Source organism: Mustelus asterias, chromosome 19 (genome assembly GCF_964213995.1).
Source record: "Mustelus asterias chromosome 19, sMusAst1.hap1.1, whole genome shotgun sequence".
In the NCBI taxonomy this organism is placed as follows: domain Eukaryota; kingdom Metazoa; phylum Chordata; class Chondrichthyes; order Carcharhiniformes; family Triakidae; genus Mustelus; species Mustelus asterias.
Window position 1 is genome coordinate 36,374,564 of NC_135819.1, and position 17,640 is coordinate 36,392,203.

A 17,640-nucleotide genomic window follows, 5' to 3' on the forward strand; every position below is an offset into this window, starting at 1 on the left:
GCCATGGTGAGGGCTGGAGAGGCAGCACTGCGAGGGTCCCGGGCTGGCTAGCGATCGAGCTGGCCAGTAAACGGGGAGACTGACAGATCGGGGCCACTGACCATGCGCAGAGTTCCGGAACTGTCAAACTCCAGTGTGAATAGGCCCCCCCCCCCCCCCCCGGGTTTTTAATGAGATTCATAATTGTGACCTCTGCATTGCACAGAGTGCGGAGATTCAGGTCATGATCTAGACCAGTTTTCCCGCCAATTCAGCACTTTTGGGAGAATCACCCCCAGGGTTGGAAGTTGCTGGAATGGGAGATCTTGCGGTATATGTCATCAGTTAAGACTTTTTCTCTGAACTCTCAGCTTGAATCTAATTTGTATAATAACTTGTCAGATAAACACCTCACCCCGATAGTTGGACATCCTGAAACTTCAGTGAACAATGGGGCCAATAATCTATCATCTCCTTAACCGGTGAAATTTAATGGGTGTGAAAAAAACGGGGGGAAAAAAAAGACAGCAAATGGGAGAAATAGAGTGAGGTCAGTTACAGAAAAAGGTGCAAGGAGATGGCAGTGGTTGTTGTGACCTCAGACTGTGTGGTAAACCACTGTTAGCTTATTACCTGTATATGTGACATGCCTGGACACATCCCTGCCGGCCCTACCCGAGACTCCTCCCCCCCGGGTCCAGGTATAAAGGCGACTGCTCCCCACCCCCCTGCCTCAGCCTGGACCAGTTCATCGGCATGGGTGTCCTCCAAGTCTTTTGCTAATAAAAGCCTATTTGTTCTTGCAAACAAACTAGTCTTTGCTCGATTGATGGTGCATCAGGCTGAAGAACTGCTTACTGTCACCGACTGGTATTTTAAAAGTGATTTTTAAAAATGGACACAGTAAAAAGTCTCACAACACCAGGTTAAAGTCCGACAGGTTTATTTGGAATCACGAGCTTTCGCAGCGCTGCTCCTTCATCAGGTGAGTGGTGAGGTAGGTTCACAAACACAGCATATATAGACAAAGACACAAATGCAAGATCATGGTTGGAATGTGAGTCTTTACAGGTAATCAAGTCTTTACAGGTTCAGACAGTGCAAGTGGGGAGAGAGATAATCACAGGTTAAAGAGGTGCGAATTGTCTCAAGCCAGGACAGTTAGTAGGATTTTGGAAGCCCAGGCCAAATAGTGGGAGCTACATGTAGTGTGATATAAACCCAAGATCCCAGTTGAGGTCATCCTCATGTGTGTGGAACTTGGCTAAAAATGGAGGTATACTGCCCTAAACTCCAGCCCACATCAAACCCAGGTAGAAATCTTCACAAGCACGCAGCAGAAACCCAAAGAGTTTTGAAGACCTTGCTATTTTGTAACAAATTCAAAGCCTTTTTCTCTCTCACCAGCTCCAGTAGATTCATGAAGAGTTGGGTGTGTTGGCGGATGATGTTGTATGCCCGACAGCTCAGATCCACAAACCTCTGGAAACAAACTCCATTTCTCCCGCCTTCCGTGATAAAATGCTGCATTTCGGAAGTAAAGATGAAAGGAGCACGATCCCTAGTTGAAACCATGGACAAACACTCGTTAACAGGTTGTTTGTACTGTTTTTGATGAACAAAACAAAGGCTTAGATTTTGAAATAATATAAGAGCTTGCTCGTGACTTCAGGGTGCCCAAAATCCTCCTGAACATTCACAGCCTCTCAAGAGGCCTCAGTTTAACATCGCACCCAAATGTTCAAACAACGTGGTACTCCCTCAGTACCGCACTGTACTGTCAGCCAGTGTTTTGTAAAGTAAAGTAAAAGAAAAGTTTATTTATTCGTGTCACAAGTAGGCTTACATTAACACTGCAATGAAGTTACTGTGAAAATCTCCTAGTCGCCACACTCCGGCGCCTGTTTGGGTACACTGAAGGAGTATTTAGCATGGCCAATGCACCTAACCAGTGCGTCTTTCAGACTGTGGGAGGAAACTGGAGCACCCGGAGAAAACCCACGCAGACACGGGGAGAACGTGCAAACTCCACACAGACAGTGACCCAAGCTTGCCGGGACTTGAGAAGCTGAGTTACAGAGAGAGATTGAATAGGTTGGGACTTTATTCCCTGGAGCGTAGAAGATTGAGGGGAGATTTGATAGCGGTGTATAAGATTTTGATGGGTATAGAGTGAATGCAAGCAGGCTTTTTCCGCTGAGGCTAGGGGAGAAAAAAACCAGAGGGCATGGGTTAAGGGTGAAAGGAGAAAAGTTTAAAGGGAATATTAGGGGGGGCTTCTTCACGCAGAGAGTGGTGGGAGTGTGGAATGAGCTGCCGGATAAAGTGGTAAATGCGGGGTCACTTTTAACATTTAAGAAAAACTTGGACGGGTTCATGGATGAGAGGGGTGTGGAGGGATATGGTCCAAGTGCAGGTCAGTGGGACTAGGCATAAAATAGTTCGGCACAGACAAGAAGGGCCAAAAGGCCTGTTTCTGAGCTGTAATTTTCTATGGTTCTATGGTTCTAAGCTGGGAATCGAACCTGGGTCCCTGGCGCTGTGAGGCAGCAGTGCTTACCACTGTGCTGTTTTGGGCGGCACGGTAGCACAGTGGTAAGCACTGCTGCTTCACAGCTCCAGGGTCCCGGGTTCGATTCCTGGCTCGGGTCACTGTCTGTGTGGAGTTTGCACATTCTCCTCGTGTCTGCGTGGGTTTCCTCCGGGTGCTCCGGTTTCCTCCCACAGTCCAAAGATGTGCGGGTTAGGTTGATTGGCCAGGTTTAAAAAATTGCCCCTTAGAGTCCTGGGATGCGTAGGTTAGAGGGATTAGTGGGTAAAATATGTGGGGGTGGGGCCTGGGTGGGATTGTGGTCGGTGCGGACTCGATGGGCCGAATGGCCTCCTTCTGCACTGTAGGGTTTCTATGATTCTATGATTCTATGATCTATGATGACTCAAGTCTCTGGAGCTGGTCTTGACACCACCTCCAAGAATGCCCACCATGAGCCACGTTTGGATCGCTGTCATCCAAAGCACACTGGCAAACAAGTTAAGGGCACTAACCTTTTCACGTTTCCAATCATTTGGGCATGCCCCAAAATCTTTCCAAAGTCGATGTGGAACATGTGGCCTGTGGTTTTCAGCATAATGTTGTCATTGTGGCGATCGCAGATGCCCAGAATAAAAGTAGCAACACACCAGCCTGCACAGGAGCTGACAAAGTTTTCCACAACCTAATCAGCAAAACAGCAAGAAACAAATGCAACATAATTATTATCCAGAAAGTGGACCATAAGACGTCAGAGCAGAAGTAGGCCAATCGGCCTCCATTCAATGAGATCATGGCTGATTTGATAGGATTTTCCTCAACTCCACTTTCCTGTCTTATCCCCAATAATCCTTGATTCTCTTACTGATTAAAAATCTGTCTCAGCCTTGAAACATATGCAATGATCCAGTCTCTACAGCCCTCTGCGGTAAAGGATTCCACAGATTCACTACCCTCTGAGAGAAGCAATTCCTCCTCATCTCTGTCGTAAATTGGTGACCCCTTGCTCTGAGATTATGCCCGCTGTCTGAGGCTCTCCCACAAGAGGAAGCAACCTCTCAACATCTATGCTGTCAAGCCCCCTGAGTGATAAAGTACATCAGGTTTGCAAAATCCTCACAATTGTCCCAATCGTTCCTTTGCCTGGAACATCTGGAGCTGGATGCCAGCTGCCAAGGCAGCTTCTGTGGTCCAGTCCCAAAGAGAACAGCCAACGTACGATAAATTCTTCAGCAGAAACTCAACCAGTGTAATCGCTGTGGCATTCTCAACAGGCAGAAGTTTAAAAATTGGGTGCAGTTTTTAAAAGTGGGTGCAGCTCCAACAACACTCAAGAAGCTTGACACCATCCAGGACAAAGCAGCCCACTTGATTGGCACCACATCTACAAGCATTCACTCCCTCCACCACCAACGCTCAGTAGCAGCAGTGTGTACTATCTACAAGATGCACTGCAGCAATTCACCAAAGATTCTTATTCAACACCTCCCAATCCCACGACCACTTCCATCTAGAAGGACAAGGGCAGCAGACACATGGGAACATCACCACCTTCACGTTCCCCTCCAAGCCACTCACCATCCTGACTTGGAAATATATCGTCCTTCCTTCGCAGTCGCTGGGCCAAAATCCTGGAATTCCCTCCCTCATGGCATTGTGGGTCAACCCACAGAATGTGGACTGCAGCGATTCTGAAAGGCAGCTCACCACCACCTTCTAAGTTTAAGTTTATTTGTTCATCACAAGTAGGCTTATAGTAACACTGCAATGAAGTTACTGTGAAAATCCCCTCATTGCCACACTCCGGCACCTGTTCAGATACACTGAGGGAGAATTTAGCATGGCCAATGCACCCTAACCAACATGTCTTTCAGACTGCGGGAGGAAACTGGAGCCCCCAGAGGAAACCCACGCAGACATGGGGAGAACATGCAAACTCCACACAGACAGTCAACCGAGCTGGGAATCGAACCTGGGTCCCTGGAGTTGTGAGGCAGCAGTGCTAACCACTGTGCCACCCTTCTCAAGGGCAACTAGGGATGGGCAATAAATGCTGGCCAGCCAGCGACGCCCATGTCCCACGAATGAATAAAAAACATTACAGCAGATTACAATGCCACCTTCTCCTATTCAAACCATGGAATTTCTCATCTCCCTCAGTCTTTCCTTTCTACAATCTACGGGCTCTTAAATTCCAAGCTTGGCAGAAAACCCCAAACTTTGGCACAGCGGCACAGTAGGTAGCACTGCTGCTTCACAGTGCCATGGACACAGGTTCAATTCCAGCCTTGGGTCATTGTCTGTGTGGAGTTTGCATGTTCTCCCATATCTGCATGGGTTTCCTCGGAGTACTTGGGTTTCCTCTCTCAGCCCAAAGATGTGTAGGTTAGGTGGATTAGTCATGATAAATGTGTAGGGTTACGGGGATAGGGTGGGGGACAGGGCCTGGGTAAGGTACTCTGTCAGAGAGAGTTGGTGCAGACTTGGTGGGCCGAAGGCTTCCTTCTGCACTGTAGGGATTCTATTTACTCATTCTTCTTTCTATACCTACTCTTGCCAAGCTTGGCAGTGTGGTCGTCACCTTTCACCTCAACATTTCAACTGAGGAGAACTTGTCAGTGGAAAGGCTACATTAGAACTTCATCTACCAGAAATTAAAGTGCGATTTGCCTTCTGTTCTATGGATGTCAGAGTGTGTTTTTGTAATGACCCTGCCAGCGGGCATGCTTTTTAAACCATGACTTTCTCACTTAACTCAGTCTTCTTTGTTAGTACACAACCCAGATAATATACAACACTGCGGCTTTGGGCCTTCACCCAGGTTTTTTTTAATAAGAAAACAGACTGACACCTTTTGAAAGTAAAAAGCTTGGAGCTGATTCCATTGAGGTGCTCCGGTTAATCAGTGTGAAGTTAAAAGGGCAAATGGAAAATTCTGTAAGTTTTCCATCATTTGCAAGAAATTTAAAGGGCGATGTGATTTCTGGAGGGAATTTGGTCACTAACCTTAAACCAGGCCTTAATTCTATAGCCAGAATTGCTGGACACAATTTGCTCTCTAGGAGAAATAAAGCCGTTGGGCCCTATTCTCCCATCGCAACATGCTAATTTTGTGGGATTCGCGCATGCCTTCCTAACATAGGCGCATCTCCCACAGCTGGAGAGGAGGCTTGGTCGAGACCGCACTGGAAACCAATGGGAAGACAGGTAAGTGATTTTAATCTATTTTGAATGTCATTATCGGGCCTGGAACTGAATTCTCCGGGCCTGATAGCAACTCTCACCCTCCTAGGAGTATTTCACTCCGGCGAGGTTTCGAGTAGCTCCCCACTTTCGGGGAACTAATGGGAGACCCCACTCGAGTGAAGGGGGAAATTGGGGGCCCCTCAGGGGATGGGTGGTGGGGGGGGTGTTGCCCCCTGGGCATGGGCACCCTGGCAGTGCCAGCCTCTGCCCCGGCACTCCCCAGTGGGCATTGGGCGGTGCCAAGGGGCGGGACTTAGAGGGTAATTGGTGGAGTGGGGGGCCCTGCTGCCACTCTGCATGAAGATTGGTCAGGGCTAGAGGGAGGCCAGTGATCGGGATGGGCTGGAGAGTGTGCGGTCTGCCAGGGGATGGGGGGGAGGGGATTGTCACTCTGAAAGGCGGGGGGGGGGGGGGGGGGGCGATGGCAGAACTGGCTATTTGGGCCTTTGAGCCTGCTCTGCCATTCAATATGATTATGGTTGATCCTCTATATCAATGCCATATTCCTGCTTTTCCCCATATCCCTTGATGCCATTACAATCTAAATAAAACTATCTCTTTCTTGAATACATTCTGTGACTTGGCCTCCACCTCCTTCTATGGCAGAGAATTCCACAGGTTCGCTAACCTTTGAATGAAAATTTTCCTCATCTCAAACCTAAATGGCCTACTTTGAGACTATGTTCCCTGGTTCTAGATTCCCCAGTAAGAAGTCTCACAACACCAGGTTAAAGTCCAACAGGTTTCTTTGGTAGCAAGTACCATAAGCTTTCGGAGCGCTGCTCCTTCGTCAGATGGAGTGGAAATTTCCACTCCATCTGACGAAGGAGCAGCGCTCCGAAAGCTTATGGTATTTGCTACTAAATAAACCTGTTGGACTTTAACCTGGTGTTGTGAGACTTCTTACTGTGTTCACCCCAGTCCAATGCCGGCATCTCCACATCTAGATTCCCCAACCAGGGAAAACATGCTCCCTGCATCTAGTCTGTCCAGCCCTGTTAGAATTTTATATTTATAATATTTATATTTATAATTTTATACCTCTAAATCAGATCTCCTCTCCTTCTAAATTCTAGTGAATACAGGCCCAGCTGAACCAATCAGGGTGAGGTGAGGGAAGGTCCGGATCACCGTTCCTTCGTGCCAGATTTCAATGGCTGGCAAAGTGATTGCCATTAGCTAACCTCAGTTAAAAGGCATTTCACAATGTCTTGGAAAATCATAGAATCATAGAATCCCTACAATGCAGAAGGAGGCCAATCTGCCCATCGAGTCTGCACTGACCACAATCCCACCCAGGCCCTATCCCCGTAACCCAATGCATTTACCCTAGCTAGTCCCCCTGACACCAAGGGGCAATTCAGCACGGCCAATCCACCTAAGCCACACATCTTTGAACTGTGGGAGGAAATCGGAACACCCGGAGGAAACCCATGCAGACATGGGGAGAACGTGCAAACTCCACACAGACAGTGACCCAAGCCTGGAATTGAACCCGGGTCCCTGGTGCAGTGAGGCAGCAGTGCTAACCACTGTGCCGTGTACTTAATTTGATTGTGGGGTACCCGGGCTGGGATTTTCATTCGCCCATGGAGATTGGAAAAGAGCGGAGATGCTTTGAAAATAGCGCTCCCGGATGGTGCGTTAGTCTTCCAATGCCTCCAGGAGGCACTGCTAGTTTCAAAGTGAGGGTAGGGGTTGGCGGAGCTGAGAACGCGCTGTGCCTCCAACTAGCTGCCCTTGTTGATGGGCAGGGGAAAGCGACACGGTGATTTTCAAATCGTAGATTGGCAAACCCAGATAATCTGGTGCACAGCGGCAGGAGCAATTCCACGGGCCATTAAGAAATGTTTTATTTGAAGAAAAATCCTTGGCACATAGGGTTTGAGTCTCACATGCTGTACCGTACCTCTTACTAGGCTCTTTGGTCATCTCTCTGCACTGAGAGGCTGCTGGCTCTCTGCTGTCCTGCATCTCCCCATCGAGGGGAGATCTTATAGAAACATATAGGATTATGAAGGGAATAGATAAGATAGAAACAGGGAGCTTGTTTCACTGGCAGGTGAAACTTGAACTTGGGGGCATGGCCTCAAATAAGGGGGAGCTGGTTTAGGACTGAGTTGAGGAGGAACTTCATCCCAAAGATGTGCGGGTTAGGTTGATTGGCCATGCTAAAATTGCCCCTTAGTGTCCTGAGATGTGTAGGTTAGAGGGATTCGTGGGTAAATATGTAGGGATATGGGGGTAGGGCCTGGGTGGGATTGTGGTCGGTGCAGACTCGATGGGCCGAATGGCCTCTTTCTGTGCTGTAGGGTTTCTAAGATTTCTAAGATTTCTTCATCCAAAGGGTTGTGAATTTGTGGAATTCCTGCCCAGTGAAGCAGTTGAGGCTACCTCTTTGAATGTTTTTAAGGCAAGGATAGATAAATTTTGAACAGTAAAGGAATTAAGGGTAATGGTAAACGGGCGGGTAAATGGAGCTGAGTCCACAAAAAGATCAGCCATGATCTTATTGAATGGTGGAGCAGGCTCGAGGGGCCAGATAGCCTACCCCTGCTCCTAGTTCTTATGTTCTTATGTTATGTTCTTATCCTCTGCTCTGAAAGGCAATGGCAGACTCCATCATGGCTGTCACCGGCCTTTGAAGATGATGCTCAGTAGTCAGCTCCCACTTCCTGGCACAGCTTAGCCCCCTTTAATTGGGGCATCTGCCTACGAAGACAACGGGCGGGAATAATGGGCACCCCGAGACCGGAAATTCCCACCTGAGCTCAACAGATTTTTACATGGTCCGCCCAATTTTCTGTCTTGCAACACAGGGTCGGGACCTGAAAATGACCTGGAGGCTGGGTTCTCGGCCTGGGTTGAAAATCAAACCCCTGGTCTTTAGCTCAGTGTATGCAGCTGAAAGAACTGGAGGCCTCCCTGTGCAGGCTCCTGTACAAAGGTGGTGTCAGTGTTGTACTCACACCACTCAACGCCCCTCATCAGTTTGGGTAATTAATCAAGTCATTATTGGAACATCACCCAAATGTCAGCCATTAATCATGGCCAGAACCCTTGTGAGAAGATTACAATTGCACAGGAACATTCATTTCCACAGAATACTTTAACCAGTATTGACCACTGTAACGAGTGGATAGAATTTTCAATCCACCTCATTATAAAACAATTTGTGAAATCCTTTGCTGACTTTTCAAAGAGATGAAAAATTGTAATACTTTATAATATACTGAATGTACTTGAAGGTTCTCATTAACAATCAACTGCAGCATCCTCCAGGGGTCTTCTGCATCACAGATGCTAGTCTCAGCCAATTTGATTGATTCCACGTGATATCAAAACGCAGCTGAAAGTACTGGATGCTGCAAAGGCTGTGAACCCAGGCAACATCGCATTTGTAGCACTGAAAAGCCTGGAACAGGCTGCGCCTCAAGCCAAGCTGTTCCAGTAAAAGAACACCATTGCTATCTACTTGATAGTGTTGAAAATTTCTGAAGTATGTTCAGTCCACAAAAAGCAGGAAGGGTCCATTCCAGCCAGTTGCCTCCCCATCAGTCTACTCTCATTCATCAACTAAGTAATGAAACGCGTCATCAACAGTGTTATCAAATGGCACTTACTCAGCAAGAACCTGCACACTGATAGTGTCATCTGGACTCAAAACGTCAGCTCTTTTCCCTCCTTACGGATGCTGCCAGACCTGCCGAGGTTTTCCAGCATTTTATCTCACGCTGCTATTCAGTTTGGGTTCCCCATGCAGAGGCACTCAACTCCTGACCACATTACAGTCTTGATTCAAACATGGACACAAGGGCTGATCTCAAGAGGTGAGTTGAAAGTGACTGCCCTCAACATCAAGGCAGCATCTGACCACGTTGGCATCAAGGAGCCCGAGCAAAACTGAAGCCAATGGGGGTCAGGGGGAAAACGCTTCACTGGTTGGCGCCATACCCAACAGAAAGTTGTGGTGGTCGGAGGTTAATCATCTCAGGCCCGAAACATCACTGCAGGAGTTTCTCTGGTTAGTGTCTTCAGCTGCTTCATCATTGACCTTCCCTCCATCGTAAGTAAGGTCACAGGTGAGGATGTTTGCTTATCATTGCACGATGTTCAGTATTATTCGTGACTCCTCAGATACTGAAGCTGTCCATGTCCAAATACAGGGAAGACCTGGACAATACCCAGGCTTGGGCTGATAAGCGGCAGGTAACATTCATGCCTCATTATTGTCAGGAAATGACCATGTCGAATGTTCCAATGTAACCAATGATAACACTGGATCTGTTATGATAGAACCAATGGTAATATGTTGTGAGGATCAGCTGACCTGGTAGACAATGTAACCAATGAGAAAATGATGTGGCGGTCAGCTGACCCAGTATAAATAAAAAGTAGGTGGGAATTGTGGGGAGCTCGTATGGTCCAGGCTGTGGCCCCATGTGTTGGAGTAATGATGTTTCTTTATTAAATCTTTCTCTTTGATTTACTTTCTGAAGTTTGTTCTTTATGGCTTGTAACTGAAGTATCCTTACAGCCGGATGAACATCCAACAATACGGACAACAACATCGCCAAATCCCTGACCTTCAATATCCTGGGACTTAGCTTTGGCCAGAAACTTAACTGAACCAGCTATATAAGTGCTATATCTACAAGAGTAGATCAGAAACTGGGGATTCTGTGGTGAGTATCTCACTTCCTGACTCCCCAAAGCCTGTCCACCACCTCCCCAAGTCAGGAGTATATATTTTTTAATTAATTTATTGGATGTGGGCATCACTGGCTTAGGTCAGCATTTATTGCCCATCCCTAATTGCCCTTCAGAACGTGTTGGTGGTGAGCTGCCCATGTGATGGAATACTCTCCATTTGTTTGGATGAGTGCAACTCCAACATCAGTCGAGAAGTTCAACGCCATCCAGGACAAAGCAGCCTGCTTTATTGACACCCCATCCACCACCTTCAATATTCACTCTCCCCACCGCAGACACACGATGGCAGAAGTGTGAAAATATGCACTACCACTGCAGCAACTCACTAAACCTCCTGTGACAGCAACTTCCAAAACCACAGTCTCTAGTACCCAGAGGATCAAAGATATAAGGGAATTCTCCATCGAGTCACACAATATCCTGACTTGGAACTATATTAACGTTCCTTCACTGTCACACTGTGGAACTCCCTCCCTAACAGCACGGTGGGTGTACCTACACCACATGGACTGCAGCAGGTTCAAGGAAGCAGATCACCAGCATCATTTTCTCAAGGGCAATGGGTAACAAATGTTGCCCTCATACCCCATCAATAAATAAAACATTTTAATAAATCCACAAAGATTATCAGGCAAAATTTCCAGAATATTCTTCTATTCCTGACATCCTGACCCTCAGTGTAACCTGATGCCCTTCGCTGACAGAATTCTGCACCTGGCCACAAGATCTCAGTAACAACACCATTTCCATTCATATAGCACCTTTAAACATCCCAAGGTGCTTCACAGAAGCAATATTAGGCTATGTTTTTCACGGAACCGCAAGCAGAGACATTTGGATAGGTGACCTATCTTAGTCAGAGAGGTAAGATTCACAGAGGACATAAGGGATAAGATAGATGGAGATGAGTGAAGAGGTTGAGGGAGGGAATTCTGAAGATTATGTACTGGTCAACTGAAAGCTCAGCCACAATGAAAATTGGGGTGAAGTTCTAAGGTGATTAATGACTTTTTAAGCATAGTTACTGTTGTAATGTAGGCGAATGGGGCAGTGAGTTCCCACAAATAACAATGAGATAATCAATCAGTTAATACAAGAGCAAAACACTGTAATGGATCAGAGTTCTTAAAGGTTATTTATTAGTGTCACAATAGGTTTACATTAACACTGCAATGAAGTTAGTGTGAAAATCCCCTAGTTGCCGCACTCTGGCACCTGTTCGGGTACACTGAGGAAGAATTTAGCATGGTCAATGCACCTGACCAGCACGTCTTTCAGACTGCGGGAAGGAACCTGAGGAAACCCACGCAGACACGGGGAGGACGTGCAGACGGCAACCCAAGCTGGGAATCGAACCCGGGTCCCTGGTGCAGTGAGGCAGCAGTGCTAACCACTGTGCCACCCCAATCAGTCCCAACAGGTTAAGACGAGAGCAGAACACCCTGTATGGATCTGAGTTCTGACCGGAATGTTTTCAGTGTTCTCTGATCAGTACGGACTCAGTGTGCTCCGGTGTTGTTGGTTGAGAGACAACTGTTAGCTAGGGTAGTTGTTGCTCTTTGAATAGATTTGTAGGATCTTTAGCATCATCCTGAATCAACAAGCAGTTGCTTAATGCCACGCGCTGGAGTCAGGCAGTCCACCAAATATTTAACCAGCTACTTTCAGAAATGACTGTTTTTCTTGACAGTCTGTTTCTCGAATCCAAAGGTAGCTGATTGAGAAGAGATTGGAAATTGGAACTTTACTTATTGTTGCAGCCCTAAGCCTGAAGCACAGGTCCCTGTGGAGAGAGCTGGAATGATAAGTTTACTCTGTGGCTGGAGAAGTTTATTCAATCTTGAAACTTAGCTGAGACTTATTCATTCTAAACCTGCATTTAGTTCTTCCCTCCATTGAATGTGTTCAAGAGGCGGCTGGATATAGCACTTGTGGTGAATAGGATCAAAGGTTATGGGGAGAAAGCAGGATGGGTTGGACGATGAGCCATGATCATAATGAATGGCGGTGCAGGTTCGAAAGGTCAAATGGCCTCCTCCTGCACCAACCTTCTAAGTTTCTATGTTTCCAATCCAAGTCAAAGAATTTATGACAGCAGCATGATCAAATTCTCAGCATCTTAAAGATCCAACTCATAATTGCCCTCCATTTGCTTTGTTGAAATGAAAATACGACGGATTCTGTGAAAGCATCGTACAATTTGTAGCCATGCTTGTTTCTATACAAACTCTCCAGAACACAAGTGTTCTTTTGAAGGTAGAAATGACAGGTTCAAAGCAAGGTCTGCTTTCATCTATTCCGAGTTCCCTTCAATATCGCACAGATGGTGAAGGAAAGGAAAATAAAGTGAGGGCAGCGTAAACAACATTAACCAACCGGAGATGAATGTGACGAGCTCCCGAGGCTCTGGTTATGTAACAGGAGCATCAGTTTAATATGTTTATTTATTAGTCACAAGTAGGCTTACATTAACACTGCAATGAAGTTACTGTGAAATTCCCCTAGTTGCCACACTCCGGCGCCTGTTCGGGTACACTGAGGGAGAATTTAGCGTGTCCAATGCACCTACCAGCACATCTTTCGGAGTGTGGGAGGAAACCGGAGCACCCGGAGGAAACCCATGCAGACACGAGGAGAACGTGCAAACTCCGCACAGACAGTGACCCCAGGCCGGATTCGAAACCGGGTCCCTGGTGCTGTGAGGCAGCAGTGCTAACCACTGTGCCACTGGTACTTATTGGGAAGAGGTGCACATCGCCCAACATCTTCCACATGAAACAAAACTCTAATTAAAACTCACATTTTTGTGTAGATCCTCAGTGGGGTTGTGTTCCTGGAACCATTTTAAAAGCGTGTCTTCCTTGAGTGGCCCAATAATACCATGTTTCATATGGATCTTGGCGAGTGTTGTTGCACCAGGGACCATCTCCACCAGCCCTGCAAGAAGTCCAATAGCTTGAGTGTAGCAGCACAAAGAGGTTGCGGACATGCTGAATTCCTTCTATCTGCATTAAGTGCATCACTGACATACGCGTGCAACAACAGCCAATACAAGTGGTGAGTTTACTTCACAATTTAAGCATGGTCCTCAGTAAGTCGCACATGAAAGATTTTAGTTTATACTTTATTTATTAGTGTCAGAAGTAGGCTTCCTTTAACACTGCAATGAAATTACTGTAAAAATCCCCTAGTCGCTACACTCCGGCGCCTGTTCGGGTACACTGAGGGAGAATTTAGCATGGCCAATGCACCTAACCAGCGGCATGATCAAATTCTTTCAGACTGTGGGAGGAAACCAGAGCACCCGGAGGAAACCCAGGCAGACACGGGGAGAACGTGCAGACTCCGCACCGACAGTGACCCAAGCGGGAATTGAATCTGGGTCATAGTGCTAACCACTGTGCCGCCCTGGTGAATTTACTTCACGATTTAAGTATGGTCCTCAGTAAGGTGCACTTAACAGATTTTATTTCATCTTATATAATTGCAGTTGAACATGAACACTTGCTATCATAGAATCCTAGTATGGAGATTGTCGAAAGGTAGAAAAGAAAGGGCTACTATAAAATTGCCAGACTCTGCTAGGGTTTCAACTTAGATGTAGAATTCACTTTATCAATGGGGAGTAAGTTTGTTAGTGTTTATAATCAGGTGTTTTAGATACTTTGTAGTTTTAAAGTTACATATAATACCTTTAATTAGTCCATACATATAAATATACCTTCTATACATTTTTTTAAAGTTAAATAAAAAAACTTAGATGCACAGTTAGAGTGCCCTTTGATACTAAACATATGTTAGATACAGTCCTTTAAAGCACCCAACAGTTGGAATCACAAGGTCATAAAGGAGACTTAATTGCCTCACCAGACACCTTATCAGAAACAACTGATACAAGGGTGAGTTTTAATGAAGCTGCCTTCATAGTTTCTAATCAAAACAGAGTCAGAGAGACATTAATATCTTAGCTAATGAAAGAGTTATGGTAGGGGACTTAGTGGGAACTGACAAGAATTAATGGTAACATGATGATACCCTTTGAAATTGTAGGTAGTGATAAAAAGCTGTCATTGAATTGATAAGCAATATATAAATGTGTTTCATTATATTGGCAATAAACAAACTTATCAGGGCTATAATTGAGGAATATCCTGAAGGCATCCCTTAGAGATTCAGTTAACTTCACTGACAAGACCATAAAATACTAATGGCTTTTGTAGGCCCCCTTTATCAGTTAAAGGATGCTCATGTGAGATTGTTTTAGTGAAGATGCTTTGTGAGGCTGCTACCAACATAAAGACATGATGTCTAAGAGACGAGAGGACAGGGATGATATATTGGGGTATCCCATGAGGTAGCATGATCTCATAGTTCAGGGTGGTTCAGTATTTTTTCTGTTGGATCAATACATAAAATATGTCATTTGTAACACTTTTGATTGGATTGTGTCCAACTGACTGTGAGCTGCAGAACTGTATAAACCAGGATGATTTTCTTTGTTCGGTGGAGTGGTGTCCGTGACCCATTGTGTCAAGAACCTCCCCGCTTGCTAGCAAGTAAAATAAAAGCAATCTGTCAGTTAAGGATCTTGTGTTAATGTGTGTTTGTGTTAAAGTCAAATTCGGAAGTCGAGATTTTGACAAGATGCCGGCGTTGGACTGGGCTGGGCACAGTAAGAAGTCTCACAACACCAGGTTAAAGTCCAACAGGTTTATTTGGTATGAGCTTTTGGAGCGTTGCTCCTTCATCAGGTGAGTGGAGAGTTGGGTTCACAAACAGGGCATAGATAGACACAGACTCAATTGCAAGATAATGGTTGGAATGCAAGTCATAGAAGTGCAGAAGAGGCCCTTCGGCCCATCGAGCCTACTTCAAGCTGTTGACACATGCAGAGTATTTATTTGTTAAGTTTTTCAGTTTTAGGTGTGATGTTGGAGATGCTGACATGAAATCCCTGTTCTAAGTATGCAAAGAATTACCAAAGATGGTAAACAGCGCAATTCAGGCCTTCATGCGACATTGTTGGGGCAGAAATATAAACTGCCTATTACTGCAATTGAAGGGTTAAAACTCGAATAAGGAAGACAACATGGTGGTGGCACAGACCTCTCCCCCTTCCTGTGGATATGCACCGATAGACAATCATGCTCATATTCAACCCCTCCTGGCACCATATCCTGTCCATCACTTTCACCATCTGTAAAACAAGCATGTCCTGTCGCAGGTCATCTCCTGACTGGAAAGAGGGAAAAATCAAAACCAGTTAGTATGGAAATCCAGTAAGAAGATAATGGATTCCCCCAGGGGCATTGCTCCTGGGGTGGTTGAAGTGTACACGGTTCATTAACGATAAGGAGTAGGTGTGAAATTTACAGGAAGTGTCTGCTAGCTACTGAATGTTTACAGCTTGTAGCAGCGAGTCAATGGAAATACTGTTCTGTAGCAGGAGAGGTATGATTAACAGAAGTGAGATTGGGAAAATGTTACAGGATTCAAGTGCAACAATCACAGGAAGTGCATGCTATCACAGCAGACAAGAAGTGTGCCCAAACACTAGACTTTTAATCATAGAATCTCTACAGTGCATAAGGAGGCCAGGTGGACTGCAGAATTTATAATGAAAATATCTTTTAAAAAAAGGACAGAATATTGAACTTTAAAACATACATCACATTCAGTCTGTACAACTGTTCTAAAAATCCTCTGGCCATGATTAATGTTTTATTTGAAGATTATACTCATAGCCTTGACTCGCTTCACAAGTAGGCTTGTGACAATAATTGACATTAACACTGCAATGAAGTTACTGTGAAAATTCCCTAGTTGCCACACTGTTTGGGTACACTGAGGGAGAATTTAGCATGGCCAATGCACCTAACCACCACGTCGTACGGACTTCGGGAGAAAACCGGAGCATCCGGAGGAAACCCACGCAGACATGGGGAGAATGTGCAGACTCCGCACAGACAGTGACCGGGAATCGAAGCTGGGAATCGAACCCGGGTCCCTGGCGCTGTGAGGTAGCAGTGCTAACCACTGTGCTACTGTGCTGCCCATGCACAACTAACTGGGAGATTAACTTTTAAAGACAATATTTAGAGTTGTACTTGCTTTCGGAGTACGACAGAATACTAAAATGGATGTTTTAAGTGAAGCAACTTCATAGTTGCAGGAAACTATCTTTGGGTTTCTCTTTGTTTCAGGGAGCCTTATGCCTATGGGCCTTGGTTGTTGGAATCAACCTTTGGCTAAAGCATTGCAAGTGCTGGAATTTCAGTCTCCAAGTGAAACCTAATGCCCGCTGAAAGCTCAATTATTGGAATTCGTAAAATCTAATATAACTTCAAAATAAGATTAAAGTAAAATATTTATATTTCTCTCTACAAGGCTTCCAGACATAAGCTGAATTAACCCTTGGCCCTCTACACTGGAACATGGGAATTTGTAAACCAGAAAGGGCGGCACGGTAGCACAGTGGTTAGCACTGCTGCTTCACAGCTCCAGGGACCTCGGTTCGATTCCCGGCTTGGGTCACTGTCTGTGTGGAGTTTGCACATTCTCTTCGTGTCTGCGTGGGTTTCCTCCGGGTGCTCCGGTTTCCTCCCACAGTCCAAAGATGTGCGGGTTAGGTTGATTGGCCATGCTAAAATTGCCCTTAGTGTCCTGGGATGCGTAGGTTAGAGGGATTAGTGGGTAAATATGTAGGGATATGGGGGTAGGGCCTGGGTGGGATTGTGGTCGGTGCAGACTCGATGGGCCGAATGGCCTTTCTCTGTGCTGTAGGGTTTCTAAGATTTCTAAGAATAGATTAAGATTCATATAACTTGTGTGAAAAGAGACCGAGTCGGTGAGGATTGTATTCGCTGGAGTTCAGGAGAATGAGCGGTGGTGGGGGGTGGGTCTCATTGATAGCTATAAAATTATAACAGGACTAGAAAGGAGAGATGCAGGAACGGTGTTCCAGATGGTGGGGTGTCCAGAACCAAGGTTCACAGTCTGAGGATATAGGGTAGACTGTTTAAGACAGAGTTGAGGAGAAATCTCTTCACCCAGAGAGTGGCCAGCCTGTCGAATTTGCTGCTACAGAATGTAGTTGAGACCAAAACATTATAGACGGGATTCTCCGGGCCTCCCAGCCGCGTGTTTCCCACCGGCAGGAGGTGGCCCATTGT

The 17,640-nt window shown here is 45.9% G+C and overlaps 1 protein-coding gene across 4 annotated transcripts in view; it reads right to left on the reverse strand.

Moving 5' to 3' along the window:
• LOC144507885 (phosphatidylinositol 3-kinase C2 domain-containing subunit gamma-like) overlaps nt 1-17,640 on the reverse strand; it is a 256,669-nt gene that overhangs the window by 57,339 nt on the left and 181,690 nt on the right. For all 4 annotated transcript variants that reach the window (XR_013500157.1, XM_078235332.1, XM_078235331.1 and 1 more), the window contains exons 22-25: nt 15,575-15,704; nt 13,269-13,405; nt 3,025-3,194; nt 1,384-1,540 (exon numbers count right to left, since the gene is read on the reverse strand). Coding sequence is in view for 3 of the 4 variants with exons in the window: in XM_078235332.1 (XP_078091458.1) it covers nt 1,384-1,540; nt 3,025-3,194; nt 13,269-13,405; nt 15,575-15,704 (594 nt within the window). In the remaining variant the exon portion in view is untranslated. The remainder of the gene's footprint in view (nt 1-1,383; nt 1,541-3,024; nt 3,195-13,268; nt 13,406-15,574; nt 15,705-17,640) is intronic.